This window comes from Equus asinus, chromosome 10 (genome assembly GCF_041296235.1).
Source record: "Equus asinus isolate D_3611 breed Donkey chromosome 10, EquAss-T2T_v2, whole genome shotgun sequence".
NCBI lineage: Eukaryota > Metazoa > Chordata > Mammalia > Perissodactyla > Equidae > Equus > Equus asinus.
The window spans coordinates 23822867-23835963 of NC_091799.1; the positions used below are offsets into that span (position 1 = coordinate 23822867).

Here is a 13097-nt window from a genome sequence, read left to right on the forward strand (position 1 = left end):
GGCCAGAAGCAGCCTGGGGTGGTAGAGGGAGCCCCGGAAGGTATCCAGGCAAACCTCCCCGTTCCGGGCCTCAGTTGCCCCATCTGAGCAGGGACAGACCTGGCCCATCTGATCTGTGAGCCCAACCAGCTTCTCTACCCACCACCCCAGTGCCTACGTGAAGTCGCCTGAGCTGAGAAGGGGCACTAACGGGGGCAGAGAGGCAGACCCTGCGGGGAGCAGAGAAGGCCACTCACTTGCCCCTCAAATCACCCCTCCTCCAGGCAGCCTGCAGCCCTAAGTGTGGGTTGGGCTGCAGTTGGGGCTGGGACCCAGGGGCCAGGAGGTGGCAGTGCGCTGATGAGCAGGAGGGAGCCATCAGGGGCCTCTAAAGGCAGACCATTCTCTTAGGCCCTCTCCCCCCGGGAAACGTGATGGAGGTGGGGAGAAGGGCTCAGCTGCAGAGAAGAGAGGGCAGGAAGGAGCAAGGTGTAAGGAGCACTGGACAGGGGGAATGGAAAGACCTAGGCTCAATTCCAGGCCCTACCCGAGATGTGCTGTGTGACCTCAGGAAAGGACCCTCCCCTCTCTGAGCCAGGGAAGGGCTGGACCAGATAATTTCCAAGAGCCTTTCCACCGTGGTATTGAGGCGGGTCACAGAGAGGCCTGCACGTTCATGTTCATGTGTCTGTTTCTGTGTGTCAGAAAGAGAGAAAGAAAGACAGCTGAAACATGAGGAGGGTGCAGGGAAGCTGCGGGAGTGGGAAGACGGGTGAGCAGCTGGGGAAACCCAAAGTCTGCATCCCAAAGATCTCCTGCTGGCTCCGCTCTTACCCATCATCCCCTGTGGCTTAGACTTCCTCCTACAGAGGGAAGTCTAAAGGCTTTAGTCCAAAGTATTCACCCACTCACTTTTCTCTCCAGGCTCCTCTCCTTCATGCCTCCAACTCGTCCAACACTCTAATCACACACAACCAGTGGCTTGTTCCTGTTCAGTTAAATCCGCCTCTAACTGGAATACTCTTCTCCCTTTGTTCCTGACAAACTCCTACACATTCCTCAAAGCCCAACCCCAAAGATCCCCTGTCTAGGAATTCTCCCGCACCCTCGCCAGCCAGAAGTAACTGCCCTTTGTTCTGGGCTCTCACTGCACTCCAGGCAGACCTCCATCACAGCTTCAGGACCACCTAGGGTGCACACGATTGAGCATCCAGTAAAAGTGCGTGGTGGAAAGGAACGGAGACCCGCTTCTAGAAGCATCTGCAATCAACCGGGTACTGAGTTTATCTGCAGCTTCCGCCAGCCCCCCGAGCCTTCCCCTCCCTGACACTTCTCCTTCTCCATCTCGCAAAAAATAGCCCTGAGACCTAATTTCAGCTAAACCTTCAAACACGACTCTCCACTTTCAACTTCCCGAGGAAGAATCAATTGGCTGTCAAGTTTCCTGGAGCCTCTGCCACCTCCCACACCCCAGGCCCTGCCAGCTCTCCTCAAGGTCGATGGGAGGGGGTGGGGCGGAGGACGGAGGGAAGCTGGGTCTGGGGAAGGCAGCAGGCTGAGGGGACTCCTGGGGGCACCCGTGACAGTGACCATCTCCCTACCCTCCAAATCAAACTGTGAATTCCTCTACCACGGGGTGGCAGGTGACGGGCGGCATGCTGCTGCTGCCAAGGGCCCCTGTGCTTCGGGAAAGGGGGTGGGCACATGCAGAGCCCCTGGACCCAGCGTGACAGTCTGAGCAGATCCAGGGCCCCCAGCTTGCTGCCTGCCTGCCCACCCTCCCTCTGTCCCTCTCTCCCTCCCAGGTTTTCCTACAGGTACAGAGAAGGCAGACCTGGGTTTGAATCTCGACCACACCACCTCTTTGGAGCTAGAGAGCTGAAGGCCAAAGGTGGGCAGGTGGTCACCTGCTCCCAGCTCCCTTCGCCATCCCACCCTCATCCAGGGGCCCCCACAGTTCTCAGGGCATGCACCGGCCTGCTGGCACCATGTGGCCCTGGGGAGCCACTCCCCTACCCCTTACTCCACCTGCAGGCAGAAGGTGTACCAGGTGGGCAAAAGGTCCCATATCTTGCCCAAGTCACTGAGGCTCAGCCCCAGGTCTGCTGACTTTACAGCTCGTTCTCTTAGTCACTGCATCAAAACATTTAAGCACCTACTATATGGCCAAACCACAGGCTGCCTTACAAAGTCCACTCCCTTCATTTTACAGAAGGGTAAACTGAGGTTCCCCCAGGGACACATGGTCTCCAAGAGGCGGAGGTGGGGCCAGCACCAAGCCCCTCATGCCCTGGGGGGTGGCTGCGGTCCTACTCTGACTCACAAAGAGGGTAAGAGCCACCCATGGGGGTACAAACAGCCCAGACTCAGAAGTGCTCCCAGCTGGGCGGTGACCTTGGACGAGTCCAGCCCCTCCCAGGCCTCAGTGTTCACGGAGGAGGTGGACAGAATGAGTCCTATAGACCCCAACGTGCAGATTTCCCATTAAACTACATCGCGGCAAAGGGGCACACCCAGAAGAGATGCTGACGTCCCGTCACCGGCGCTTGAAATGGCAGCGAAGATGGCAGTTATTCGAGTATATCCCGTTGGGTCTCCCCTGCCTCCCCCAGGCAAAACCGCGCTCCCCGGGTTCCCTCGGGGGCTGCACAGCGCAGCAGCCAGCCAAGTGCATAAGGATGTGGCTTGCGGAAGCACGGGTGAGCTTGGGCTGATGGCGGACGAGTTGTGCTTCTGGTCCTGCACAGGGTCTGCGCACAGGCCCAGGCCAGGTGCACCTCTGACCTCCCCCCATACACCCTGCCTCTGCCCTCCACCCCGACCCTCCCCAGAGCTTCACTCTTCTGGAGCCAAAGAGGGAAACACAATTCAGACGACAAAGGTGGATTTCACCTATTAAACATCTACCGGGGTCAGACCTGGGCTGGCACATCCACACGGAGGTCCACCACAGTCCTTTGAGGAGGGCAGTCATGCCACACTTTACTGATGAGGGCACGAGGCTTAGAGAGGCTGAGTGACTAACGAGGTCACACAGGTCATAGAAGAGCCAGGATGAACCCAGACTCCCCCCAGCCCTGAGCCCTCCAGTGCCCCCAAGCTCCCAGCAGCAGCCCGGGAGAGAAACTCTACCCACACCCCTTTCTTTCCTTAACGCCGCACAGAAAAGGACCAAGGTGCCCAGGGAAGGACACAAAACGTAAATATCTGACAGTCCTGGCAGCCATGCCTGGCTCTGTCGCTCAGGAACTGTGCCACACCAGGCAAAGGACTTCACCTCTCTGAGCCTCAGTTCCCTCAGCTATAAAATGGGGATACTCACGGTACCACCCCCGAGCCCCGCCTCAGGGTTGCTGTGAGAAGTGGGTCAAATTATGACTGAATGCACTTCCCATCCTGCAGACCCCAACTGGACAGGCGGGACTGCAAGTGCCAGGTGCCTGGTGGCTCAGAAGGCTGGCCCTGGCTCTGATCCACAGGTGGTTTCCACACCAGGAAACAGCGAAGACGCCACCGCAGGACAAACACCAAGCCTGGCTGGTAATTAAGGAGCTGCGAATTATAGCAACGTCAAGGTGTGATGATACACCTACTAGAAGAGCAAAGGACAGGGAGGCGGGTAAAGAGCGCTGCTGACGGGGTTCTGGGAGGGTGTGGGGGCGAGTTCTCCTCACCGCCAAAGGAGGTGCTCACTCAGCTCTGGGCTCAGAGAGGTGGCTCCACCGTGTTTCAGCAGCTGGAGCTTGGGTGAGCCACTTCACCTCTCTAAGCCTCAGTTTCCTCATCTCTAAAATGGGGTGATCAACGCATCAGCTTCAGGGTGGTCTCGAGGATAAAAAGAGATCACATAGGGCAGACCGTGAGGACCATGTGGCTTCATTATTATTCATCATGGTTCCCTCAGGCCCCCCTGAGGCTCAGCCTCGCTGCCATGACCCCGGGGGTCCAGACAGGGCAGGACTTGGCACTGCTTCCCAGCCACCCAGGCCACACCCAGGGGAGTGACCCTGAATCCTCTGTCAGCATGGCGTCCCTTTCCTCCTTGCTGCCTGGAGGCTGATCCAGAGCCTGGAGCTCAAAACCACCTCTTGGGGGAGCTTGTTAAAAATGCAGATATCCAGGCCCGGCCCCCAGGCCCACTGCGCTGAAATCTTGAGGGGGCCCGAGAATCCACTGTGAAAGCATTTTTATGACATACAGACAGGCAGGAGAATCAGTGGCCCTGGGAAAAGCCCCTCCCCTCAGCCAGGCACTCGAGGCTCCACCTGGCCCAGACGCGGCCCAGCTTCCCTGCCTCACCTCCTACCCTGTGCTCCAGACACCTCACCTCCAGTCCCACCGAGCATTTCACCATCCACAAACACGTCAATTCCAGCGTGTCTCTATGCCTTTGCACCTGCTGATCCCCCTACCCGGAACTCCCTCTCACTGTTCCTGCCTCGCCACTCAATTTCTACTGACCCTTCAAGACCCAGCTCAAAAGTGAGCTGCCAGGGGACACCTTTCCCAACCCACCGGGAACAGTTAGTTACTCCCAGCTCACCTGGAACCCCTGTTTCACACCATACAGTGACAGCCAGCTCTGTGCCCTCTCTGTTCCCTCCTCCCCAAACCCTCTTCCCCCTGCTCCCCACGGGGCTGGCTCCTCATCCCTTGGGCCTCAGCTCACATATCACCTCCTGACCACACCACCTCAAGGAAGCCCTCCTGGTTTTCCCTATCACAGCAGCCTGCTTTTCTCCTTCACAGCATGCAGCTCCGAGATGAGAATGTGAGCTCATAGGGTCATGGGCTGTATCTACGTGGTGCTCTCTAGGCCAGCTCCTCCCGCTCAGCCCCGCTCCCAAGAATGGTACCTGACACACACTGGGCACGCCATAAAAACTGTTGAATGAATGAATGGATGAACTAATGATCCAACATCCATCTCCCCTACAGACCACGAGCTCCCGGGAGCAGAGAATGTGTCCCCTTCCCCGCCCTGTCCACTTCTCCATGTCTCCAGTGGCTGGCAGGGCATGAACAGAGGGGCACACGGTAACATGCTGAAGGGACGCAAAACTGTGTGTGTGTGGCAAGGATGTCAGGACACCGAGGGTACAGAGGGTCAGAGGTTAAGGGTCACTGGGTTCTGTTTCTGCTAAGTCGTTCAGGTTTGTAATAAAAAAGTGCATGTTGGTAGGACCACTAAAATCAATAGGTAAGATAGTTATACCATGTTTTGTCCATTCTAAGACATCATCAATTATAAGATACAGCACTCTCTTATGCGCCACCAAGAAAAAAAAACCACAGCAATTAAATTACGACACACCACGGACTGGAACATGAGAGAGATTAAAATGTGGAAACAAAAACTGTGCATCTTAAGAGTGGAGGAAGCATGGGGTATGTGCAGCTAACACTAGTCTCTCTCCTCCCAGGCCAGCTCAGCTCCAGGCCCCGTGGCCGCAGGGCTGTCTGTCCTGTATCTGCCCACCCCCTTGCAGGATGGGACCCCCATGTGGCCCCCAGGGGCGGGGCTGAGCCACAGAGAGGGGAGCAGCTGAGCGATCGGATACCTAGAACAAGGGAGGCTGGATGCTCTCCCGGTCCATGAGGCTCCAGGAAGGGGGGCCGCAGGGCCGCAGAGCAGCACCCCGGGCCAGGTGGCGATGGTGACGCAGAGATAGTTACCGTGACCCGGAACGGCGTGGCGGCCGAGGGCTCCATGCTGGGGCTCTTCTCCGACAGGCTGCCGGGCAGGCTGCGCCGCGAGCCCGGCCTTTCTTGGGGCGACTCTGTCAATAGAGGGAGAGAGAGGGTGAGCACGGGCAATCGTGGTCACCCAGTCAGACTCTCCTGTCATTCCCATCCTGACCAGGACAACAGACAACTGGTCCCCATAAAATAGCATAGCCACTGTGGAAAACACTTGGGCAGTTCCCCAAAAGGTTAAAGACAGAATTACCACATGACCCAGCAATTCCATGCCTAGCTCTGTACCTCAGAGAACTGAAAACCTGGACCCAGACAAATAACTTGTATGCAAATCTCCGTAAGAGCGTTATGCACATCAGCCAAAAGGCAGAAGCAACCCAAGCGTCCATCAACAGATGACCAGACAGACAGTGTGATACATCCACACAATGGAATGTTATTCCACCAGAAAAAGCAAAGAAAGTTCTGATACGTGCTTCAGTGTGAACGAACCCCGAAAACATGCTGAGTGACATAAGCCAGACACAAAAGACAAATATGGTATGAATCCACACATATGAAATACCTAGAATAGCAAATTCGTAGAGAAAGAAAGTGGATTAGAGGTTACCAGGGGCTAGGGGTGGGGTGGATGAGGGGTTATTGCTAAATGGTAGAGAGTTTCTGTTTGCAGTGCAAAGACAAAAATAGATGCTGGACAGGGTTGCACAACATTGTAAACATACTTAATGCCACTGAATTGTATACTTAAAAAGGATTAAAATGGCAAATTCTATGTAATATATATATTTATCACAATTTTTTAAAAAAAGCTCACCCAAGGGGGCAGGCCCATGGCCCAGTGGTTAAGTTCATGCACTCTGCTTCTGCGGCCCAAGGTTCATTGGTTCGGGTCCTGGGTGTGGACCTACACACTGCTCACTAAGCCATGCTATGGCGGCGTCCCACATACAAAATAGAGGAAGACTTGCAGAGATGTTAGCTCAGTGACAATCTTCCTCAAGCAAAAAGAGGAAGATGGGCAACAGAGGTTAGCTCAGGGCCAATCATCCTCACCAAAAAAACCCACAAAAAACAAAAAACAAACTTTTAGCCATGGCCCGAGCATGCCTGCTTAAAACCTCCCAAGTCAGCCCAAGCTGCCCACTGTCCTCGCCAGTTCCTCCACACCATGCTTGGCACTGGCTGCCTCTTTCCCACTGCTCTGGCTGTGGCCGCCCAGAGGACTCCCTTCCTGTTCCTTCCAGCCTGACCCATCCTGCAGGCCCTGGAGGACACCCTTGGTAACCGTCTCTGCCCGCAGCTCTCAGCCTCCTTCTGGCTCCTATAGCAACAGCCGGGCCTGAGTCTCTCCATCAACGCTCTCACTTTGCACACTGTGTGTGTCTGTGTATGTGTGTGTGTGTCTCCTGCACTTGACTGCGGAACTCCTAACACCCACGCCTAAGCCGGCTGCATCTCCATGTCCCCAGCGCCCTGCATGGAGCCTGGTGCGTGGGGGGTGCTTGGGAAAAACCTGTTGACTCGCAAGGAAGGAAAAGGACGAGGTGGAGATTTCCCTGGTACACGTGAACACACACGGGTGCAGAGCCAGAGGCGCACGCCCAGCAGACACATGCACATGTTCACATCTATGCAGACAGTCCGACGTGTACCTGCTCAGACCCACCCCCAGGGACTCGTCATGGGTGGACGCATGGACACGTGCACATACCCAGGACAGATGCAGCCAGATTGGATGGGGTCCTCAGAAGTGGGGAAGGACAGAGCTGAACCCCTCACCCCATTAGGACAGGCTCCATGCTGAGCCCTGGCCAATGACCCAGGAGGCAAAGCCACCTTGGGCCTGGGGGAGGTGGGCCGCCTGCAGAGATAGGTTCAACCCCAGCTGACCACTGGGCAGGCCTGGGGCAGGGGCTAACACCAGGTCTGGACGTAGACTTGCCAGCCCCGGGCCACTTCCTCCAGAAAGGCTTCCTCCGCTCAGCTCCTCCTAACCCCAGGGACTGCCGTCTCTTAGGGCCTCACTGACGTCCTTGTGGTGCTGCCTGTTCACACCTTCCTCACTCCTCTGCCACGGTCTCTGCTGGTCACTCTAGGGGACACTCATTCTGTCTGGAGGTTCCCCTAGGAAATCTCTTCCTGTGCTCCCCAGTCTGCCTTCACCTCTCCCCCAACCCCTGTCACCTCCACCTGGGGGTCCACCATGACCACTCTGTCTGACTCACTTGTGGGGCACTGTGCTCAGCCTCCAGAAGCCTCTCAGGATCTACCCTCCCTCCTCCGACACACACACCCCTGGCCACAGCTTCACCACCCCTTCCTGGGCAGGTGGGCCATCATGGCTCTAGGCAAGAGAGACATGGAGTCACGAGGTAGGACACAAGGAGCCCTGGAAGGCAGCTGAGACCAAGACTCATGTTCGACACAAGCTGCGAGGATGCCATCTCTCGCCTCCTGGGTCTGAGGCAGGAGGCCCTCAGGGGTTGCTTGGTCCTGTCACCCATTTCACAGATGGGGAGGCTGAGACCAGAAGAAAGGAACTTGTCCATTGCCCCCAGCCCAACAGCTCTATAGCAAAGACCCTCTCAAGCCTCCAAGTCTATGCCCAGGGCCGGGCCCTGAACTCCAGAGGAAACTGAAGGGGAACCTTGATACCTTTCCAGGCAGCTTCTGCTTGGCCCCAGTTGCATCCTCCATCCTTCTCCCCCCTGCCTTCTGCTCCAGGAGGCTGACCCACGTAGACCATATCAACGGAGCTTCTGGGCCCTCTAGCTTCCACGGGGTTTGGCCAATGGGGAGCCCTGGCGGGAGATCAGGGGAGGGAGGAGCGTCACCTGGGCCGGCTGCCTCCCTCCACTGACGGTCCCAGCTACCAGGAAGACAACCCTGTCTCCTGGGCTCTCGCCTCTAGTAACCACACTCTCCTCCCCTCCTTAGGGCCTCGGCGGATCAGCCCCGGCTGTTACCAGCTCTGGGGTCCTGCCCTCCTCTTCATGGTTTCCCCACACCCGCCCACATCTCAAATGATCCTGCTGTAAGCGCCATCTGCTTCCTGCTGGACCCCGACTGATCCACCAGGCGGGATCTCAGCTGCCTGAGAACCGGTCCCCACTCATGGAGCTGACAGGACCTCCTTTACATACGGATGGGAAACCGGGCCTGAGAGCAGCGGTGACGTGCCCATGGTCACACCGGACATCAGGGCAGAGTCTGGGCCAGGCCAGGCTCTCTCCCAATCCGACACCCCAAACACCTTCCCCATGCCTGCCACACGCTCTAAACAAAGTTAACAACACTAACCTCGTGGCTCGCTGGTTCCGACCAGCATTTTTCTATCTTTTATTCATTATCCTTCCCCCAAGGAGTCTTTTTGGACCCTTTTTTCCTATTTCCCCCCTGCATAAAATTTTAATACCACATATAGAGTAAGCATCTTTTATGTACTATATGTATATTGGGCTTTATATAGAAAAAGAGTAAGATGTTTTTTGACACTCCCCCCCACCAAGAACCAATTTTTTGCCCTCTTGGGGGCAACATTGCCCCCACTGAGAATGCAAGTTCTGGACCCGTTCAAAGACAATCCCCACATGATGACAACTCGGACAGCTGTGGGGAGTTCCATTTTCCAGATGAGGAAACTGGGGTTCTGGGAGGCAAAAGGGACTTCCTCTAAAGTTCCCCCGAGTAGGAAGTAAGAGGATATGCTGAAAGCCCCTTCAGCTGTCCCCCAAAACCCACACTTAGGGCCTCAGAGAAGGCGGAGGCTACCTGGAGCATAGGGAGGGGGAGGAGCCCAAGGCTAGCACTAGGAGACGGGACTCAACCCGGACCCTGCTGTGTGACTCCAGGCCAGCCCCTCTCTGTCTCTGAGCTCATGATTTATCAGCAATCCAGTGAGTCAGGCAGTCAGAGCAGCAACTGTCTCTATTTCCCGTCATCAAAACAAAAACAATCCCTTTATTTTACTCAAGCAAAGACGCCACAAAGCTGACCCCAAGTCCTAACTCTGCCTCTCGGGATTTAGCCCAAGTCCTTGACAAAAACACAGTTGCCTGCGGCCTTTGATTTACAGCCCATCTTTTTCTAATTTGGAGAAGAAGACAGACTTGGGTCTCATGCCCCCAGAGGTCTAAGCTACACAGCTGGTGCAAGTGGAAGCCCAGAGAGGTTACAAGAATCTGCTAACATGGTGCAGCACAAGGCGCCTCCCTAGAGGCACATTCCAGGGAGGGAGAAGCAGCACCTCCTCCAGTCTCCCCCAGACCTCGGAGCACTGTCCAGGAGTCCTCCCTCTGCTCAGTCTCACTGTGTGACCTCCACATGACCTCCCGGGCTCCCAACCTGCATAATTAGGCTACAGGACCAGCTGATCCTGGATCCCCTTTCCATTAGGAGGTCAAAAGAGTCTCCATTTTACCAGGAAAGGCAAGCTGTCTTCCCATTCTTGGAAGCCACGGCCAGAGAAGTGCATTTTAACCTTCATGTGTTTGCAAAAAAAAATAAATAAAATAAAATTGGTTTCATTCAAATGCTGCTGGCTTGGTTGCCAAGGATACCGCCTAATCATGAAGGATGACTGTTACTTGTTGCCATGGAAACACAGAGGCCCGAGGAACATCCTGTAATTTCAGACAAGACACCAAATTTCAGTTGTCAGGTTGCACTGCTCAGATCTTAATACTTAAAAACAGGCAGAGGCAACAACCTCTAACACTGGTGTCAGGAGAAAAGAAGTCAGCAAGAGCATAGAAGGAGGAGGGGCGGGGGGCTGGCCCCGTGGCCGAGCGGTTGGGTTCGCGCGCTCCGCTGCAGGTGGCCCAGTGTTTCGTTGGTTCAAATCCTGGGCGCGGACATGACACTGCTCGTCAAGCCACGCTGAGGCAGCGTCCCACATGCCACAACTAGAAGGACCCACAACGAAGAGTATACAACTATGTACTGGGGGGCTTTGGGGAGAAAAAGGAAAAAATAAAATCTTAAAAAAAAAAAAAGAAGGAGGAGGGGCGGGATGGGGATGTGTGCGTGTGCTGGACCTCAACAGTGAGCAGGAAAATGCAAATTAAAACCATCAGACACCATTTCACACCTTTCGGATAGAAAAAAATTAAAAAGAACAGTGACCCCAAACACTGACAGGGATGCAGGAACTTTTTCATCACTGCCAGTGAAGTCAAAAGGCTTTGGAGAACTAGACAACAGGTAGTTGAAACCAACACACACACACACTCTAGAACCAGAAACTCCCCTCCTACACGTCCAGTCTAGAAAAATGCTTCATTCTTGCTCATGGAGACGCCTCTGCACAAAGACGCCTCCTACAACACCGTAGTAGCAAAATGTTGGAAGCAACCTAAATGTCCACCAACGGGGGAATGAAGGACTGCACCTCGGGCAGTCATGTGGTGGAATACTACACAGCAAGAAAGAGGGTATGACTCCAGGGTGCACCATTCACATGGAACACAATGGCACTCCAAAGGACCCAGTTCTGTAAGACCAACATGAATAAAACTCAGAAATAGGAGGCTGAGTGAAAAAAGTAAGCTGCAAAAGGAAATAAAATGCAATCCACTTACACACATTTTTTTAATGAGAATGTTCATAACAGCTTTATTTCTAATAGCCAAAAACTGGAAACAACCAAAACGTCCTTCAATAGGTGAACAGTTAATAGTCAATAGGTGAACTGTATGACGCAGAATAATGGCCCCAAAAGAAGTCCACACCCTAATTCCCAGACCTGTGAATACGTTACTTTACATGGCAAAAGGGACTTTGCAGATGCACTCAAGGCTAAGGACCCTGAGGTGGGAGTTTAGCCTGGATTATGCTGGTGGGAATAATCTCAAATGTGGAAGAGGAAGGCAGAAGCATGAGTCAGCGAGATGCGATGATGAAAGAAGAGGCAGGAGATTCTAAGCATGAGAGGAACAGCAGAAGAAGGGGGTCACAAGCTGAGAAATGGGGGTAACCTCTATCTAGAAACTGGAAACATCCCTCAGCTGACAGCTGGCAAGAAAACAGGGGTCTCAGTCCTATAACCACGTGGAACTGAACTCCGCCAACAAGGAATGAGCAATGGAATGGATCTCTCCCAAGGACTTTCCGAAAGGAACGCAGGCTGCTAACACCTTGATTTTAGTCCTGAGACCCATATCAGACTTCTGACTAACAGAACTATAAGATGCCAAATCTGTGTTGTTAAGCTGCTATGTTTTAATTTGTTACAGCAGCAAGGGGAAATTAATACACATACCATGGAATACTACTTAGCAATGAAAAAGGAATGCACTATTGATATACACAACAACGTGGGTGGATCTCAAGGGCACTATGTGGAGGGGAAAGAAGCCAATATCAAAAGGTCACATGGTGTATGATTCCATTTATAAGGCATTCTCAAAGTGGTAAAGTTACAGAGCTGGAGAAACGATGAGTTTTAGGGATGGTCAGAGGTAGGTAGGTGGGTGTAACTAAAAAGGGGCAACACAAGAGAGATCTTTGTGGTGACAGAATAGTCTTGCATCTTGATAGCGATGATGGTCACACAAACCTACACATGTGATAAAATGGCACAAAATTATACACACCCATCACAGCAACGTGCAGAAACAGGGAGAAAAGAGAGATGAAAGCAGCTCCTGACATCTGGAAGCTGACCTGGCATTCACAGTTATGCCACGTTATTCTCCTTTTGGACATAAACAACCTCACAGGATACCAACTGCAGACCAGGTTCCCATGATAAAGTGAGATGAAACAAGCCCACTTCATAATTTTGTCTGAGCAACCAACAAAGCAGGGGCATTGTGCCACCCACAAAATACCGAGCATCCCCCGGACCCTGGCTAAAATGAGTGACTGCAGCTTCTCTCCCAATGACAGCTTTATCCCTGTGCTTGCCTCCTCTCCCTAGAGACAAGATTCGAGACACCCCATCATAGAACCGCCCCTACTTTCTGACAGCGGACAATCTAGAGTGAACCCCGCTTCCTTAGACTTCCCCCAAATCACCCAACCAAAGCCCAAATCCCATAGAAGGTTCTTCCTACCACACTCTGACTGAGATGTGTGTTCTCCCCACGATGTGTGTTCTCCCTCCCCGCAGTGAGTAATAAATCCAACTGGTTCAACCAGAGGTGTGTTTCTGGTGGCTCTTTGGTTGGAGGGCACTGATGCTGGAGGATAGTGTACTATCGTTACGTAAGATGTAACTATCAGGGGAAACTGGGTGAGGGGTACATGGAAACATCTCTGTAGTGTTTTTGCAACGGCCTACATATCTGTAATAATTCAAAATGAAAAGTTAATAAATAGCTTATTTGAAACATATGGAATCCTATCTGTGTATAAACAATTGAGATTTTCCATCTCAAGAAACCAACCGCAGAAATGTATTGGTACCCAGTGTT

General features: G+C 53.5%; 1 protein-coding gene across 19 annotated transcripts in view; it reads right to left on the minus strand.

The window, feature by feature from the left end:
* The window catches only part of DAB2IP (DAB2 interacting protein), a 194479-nt gene that overhangs the window by 98065 nt on the left and 83317 nt on the right, over positions 1-13097 (minus strand). For 12 of the 19 annotated variants that reach the window (XM_044778866.2, XM_070518830.1, XM_044778863.2 and 9 more), the window contains exon 2: positions 5656-5759. In XM_044778866.2, coding sequence (XP_044634801.1) covers positions 5656-5759 — 104 coding nt within the window. Of the gene's footprint in view, positions 1-5540; positions 5760-8337; positions 8484-13097 lie in introns of those variants that run through there. The other 7 variants (XM_070518817.1, XM_070518821.1, XM_070518819.1 and 4 more) reach the window with 3 other exon arrangements.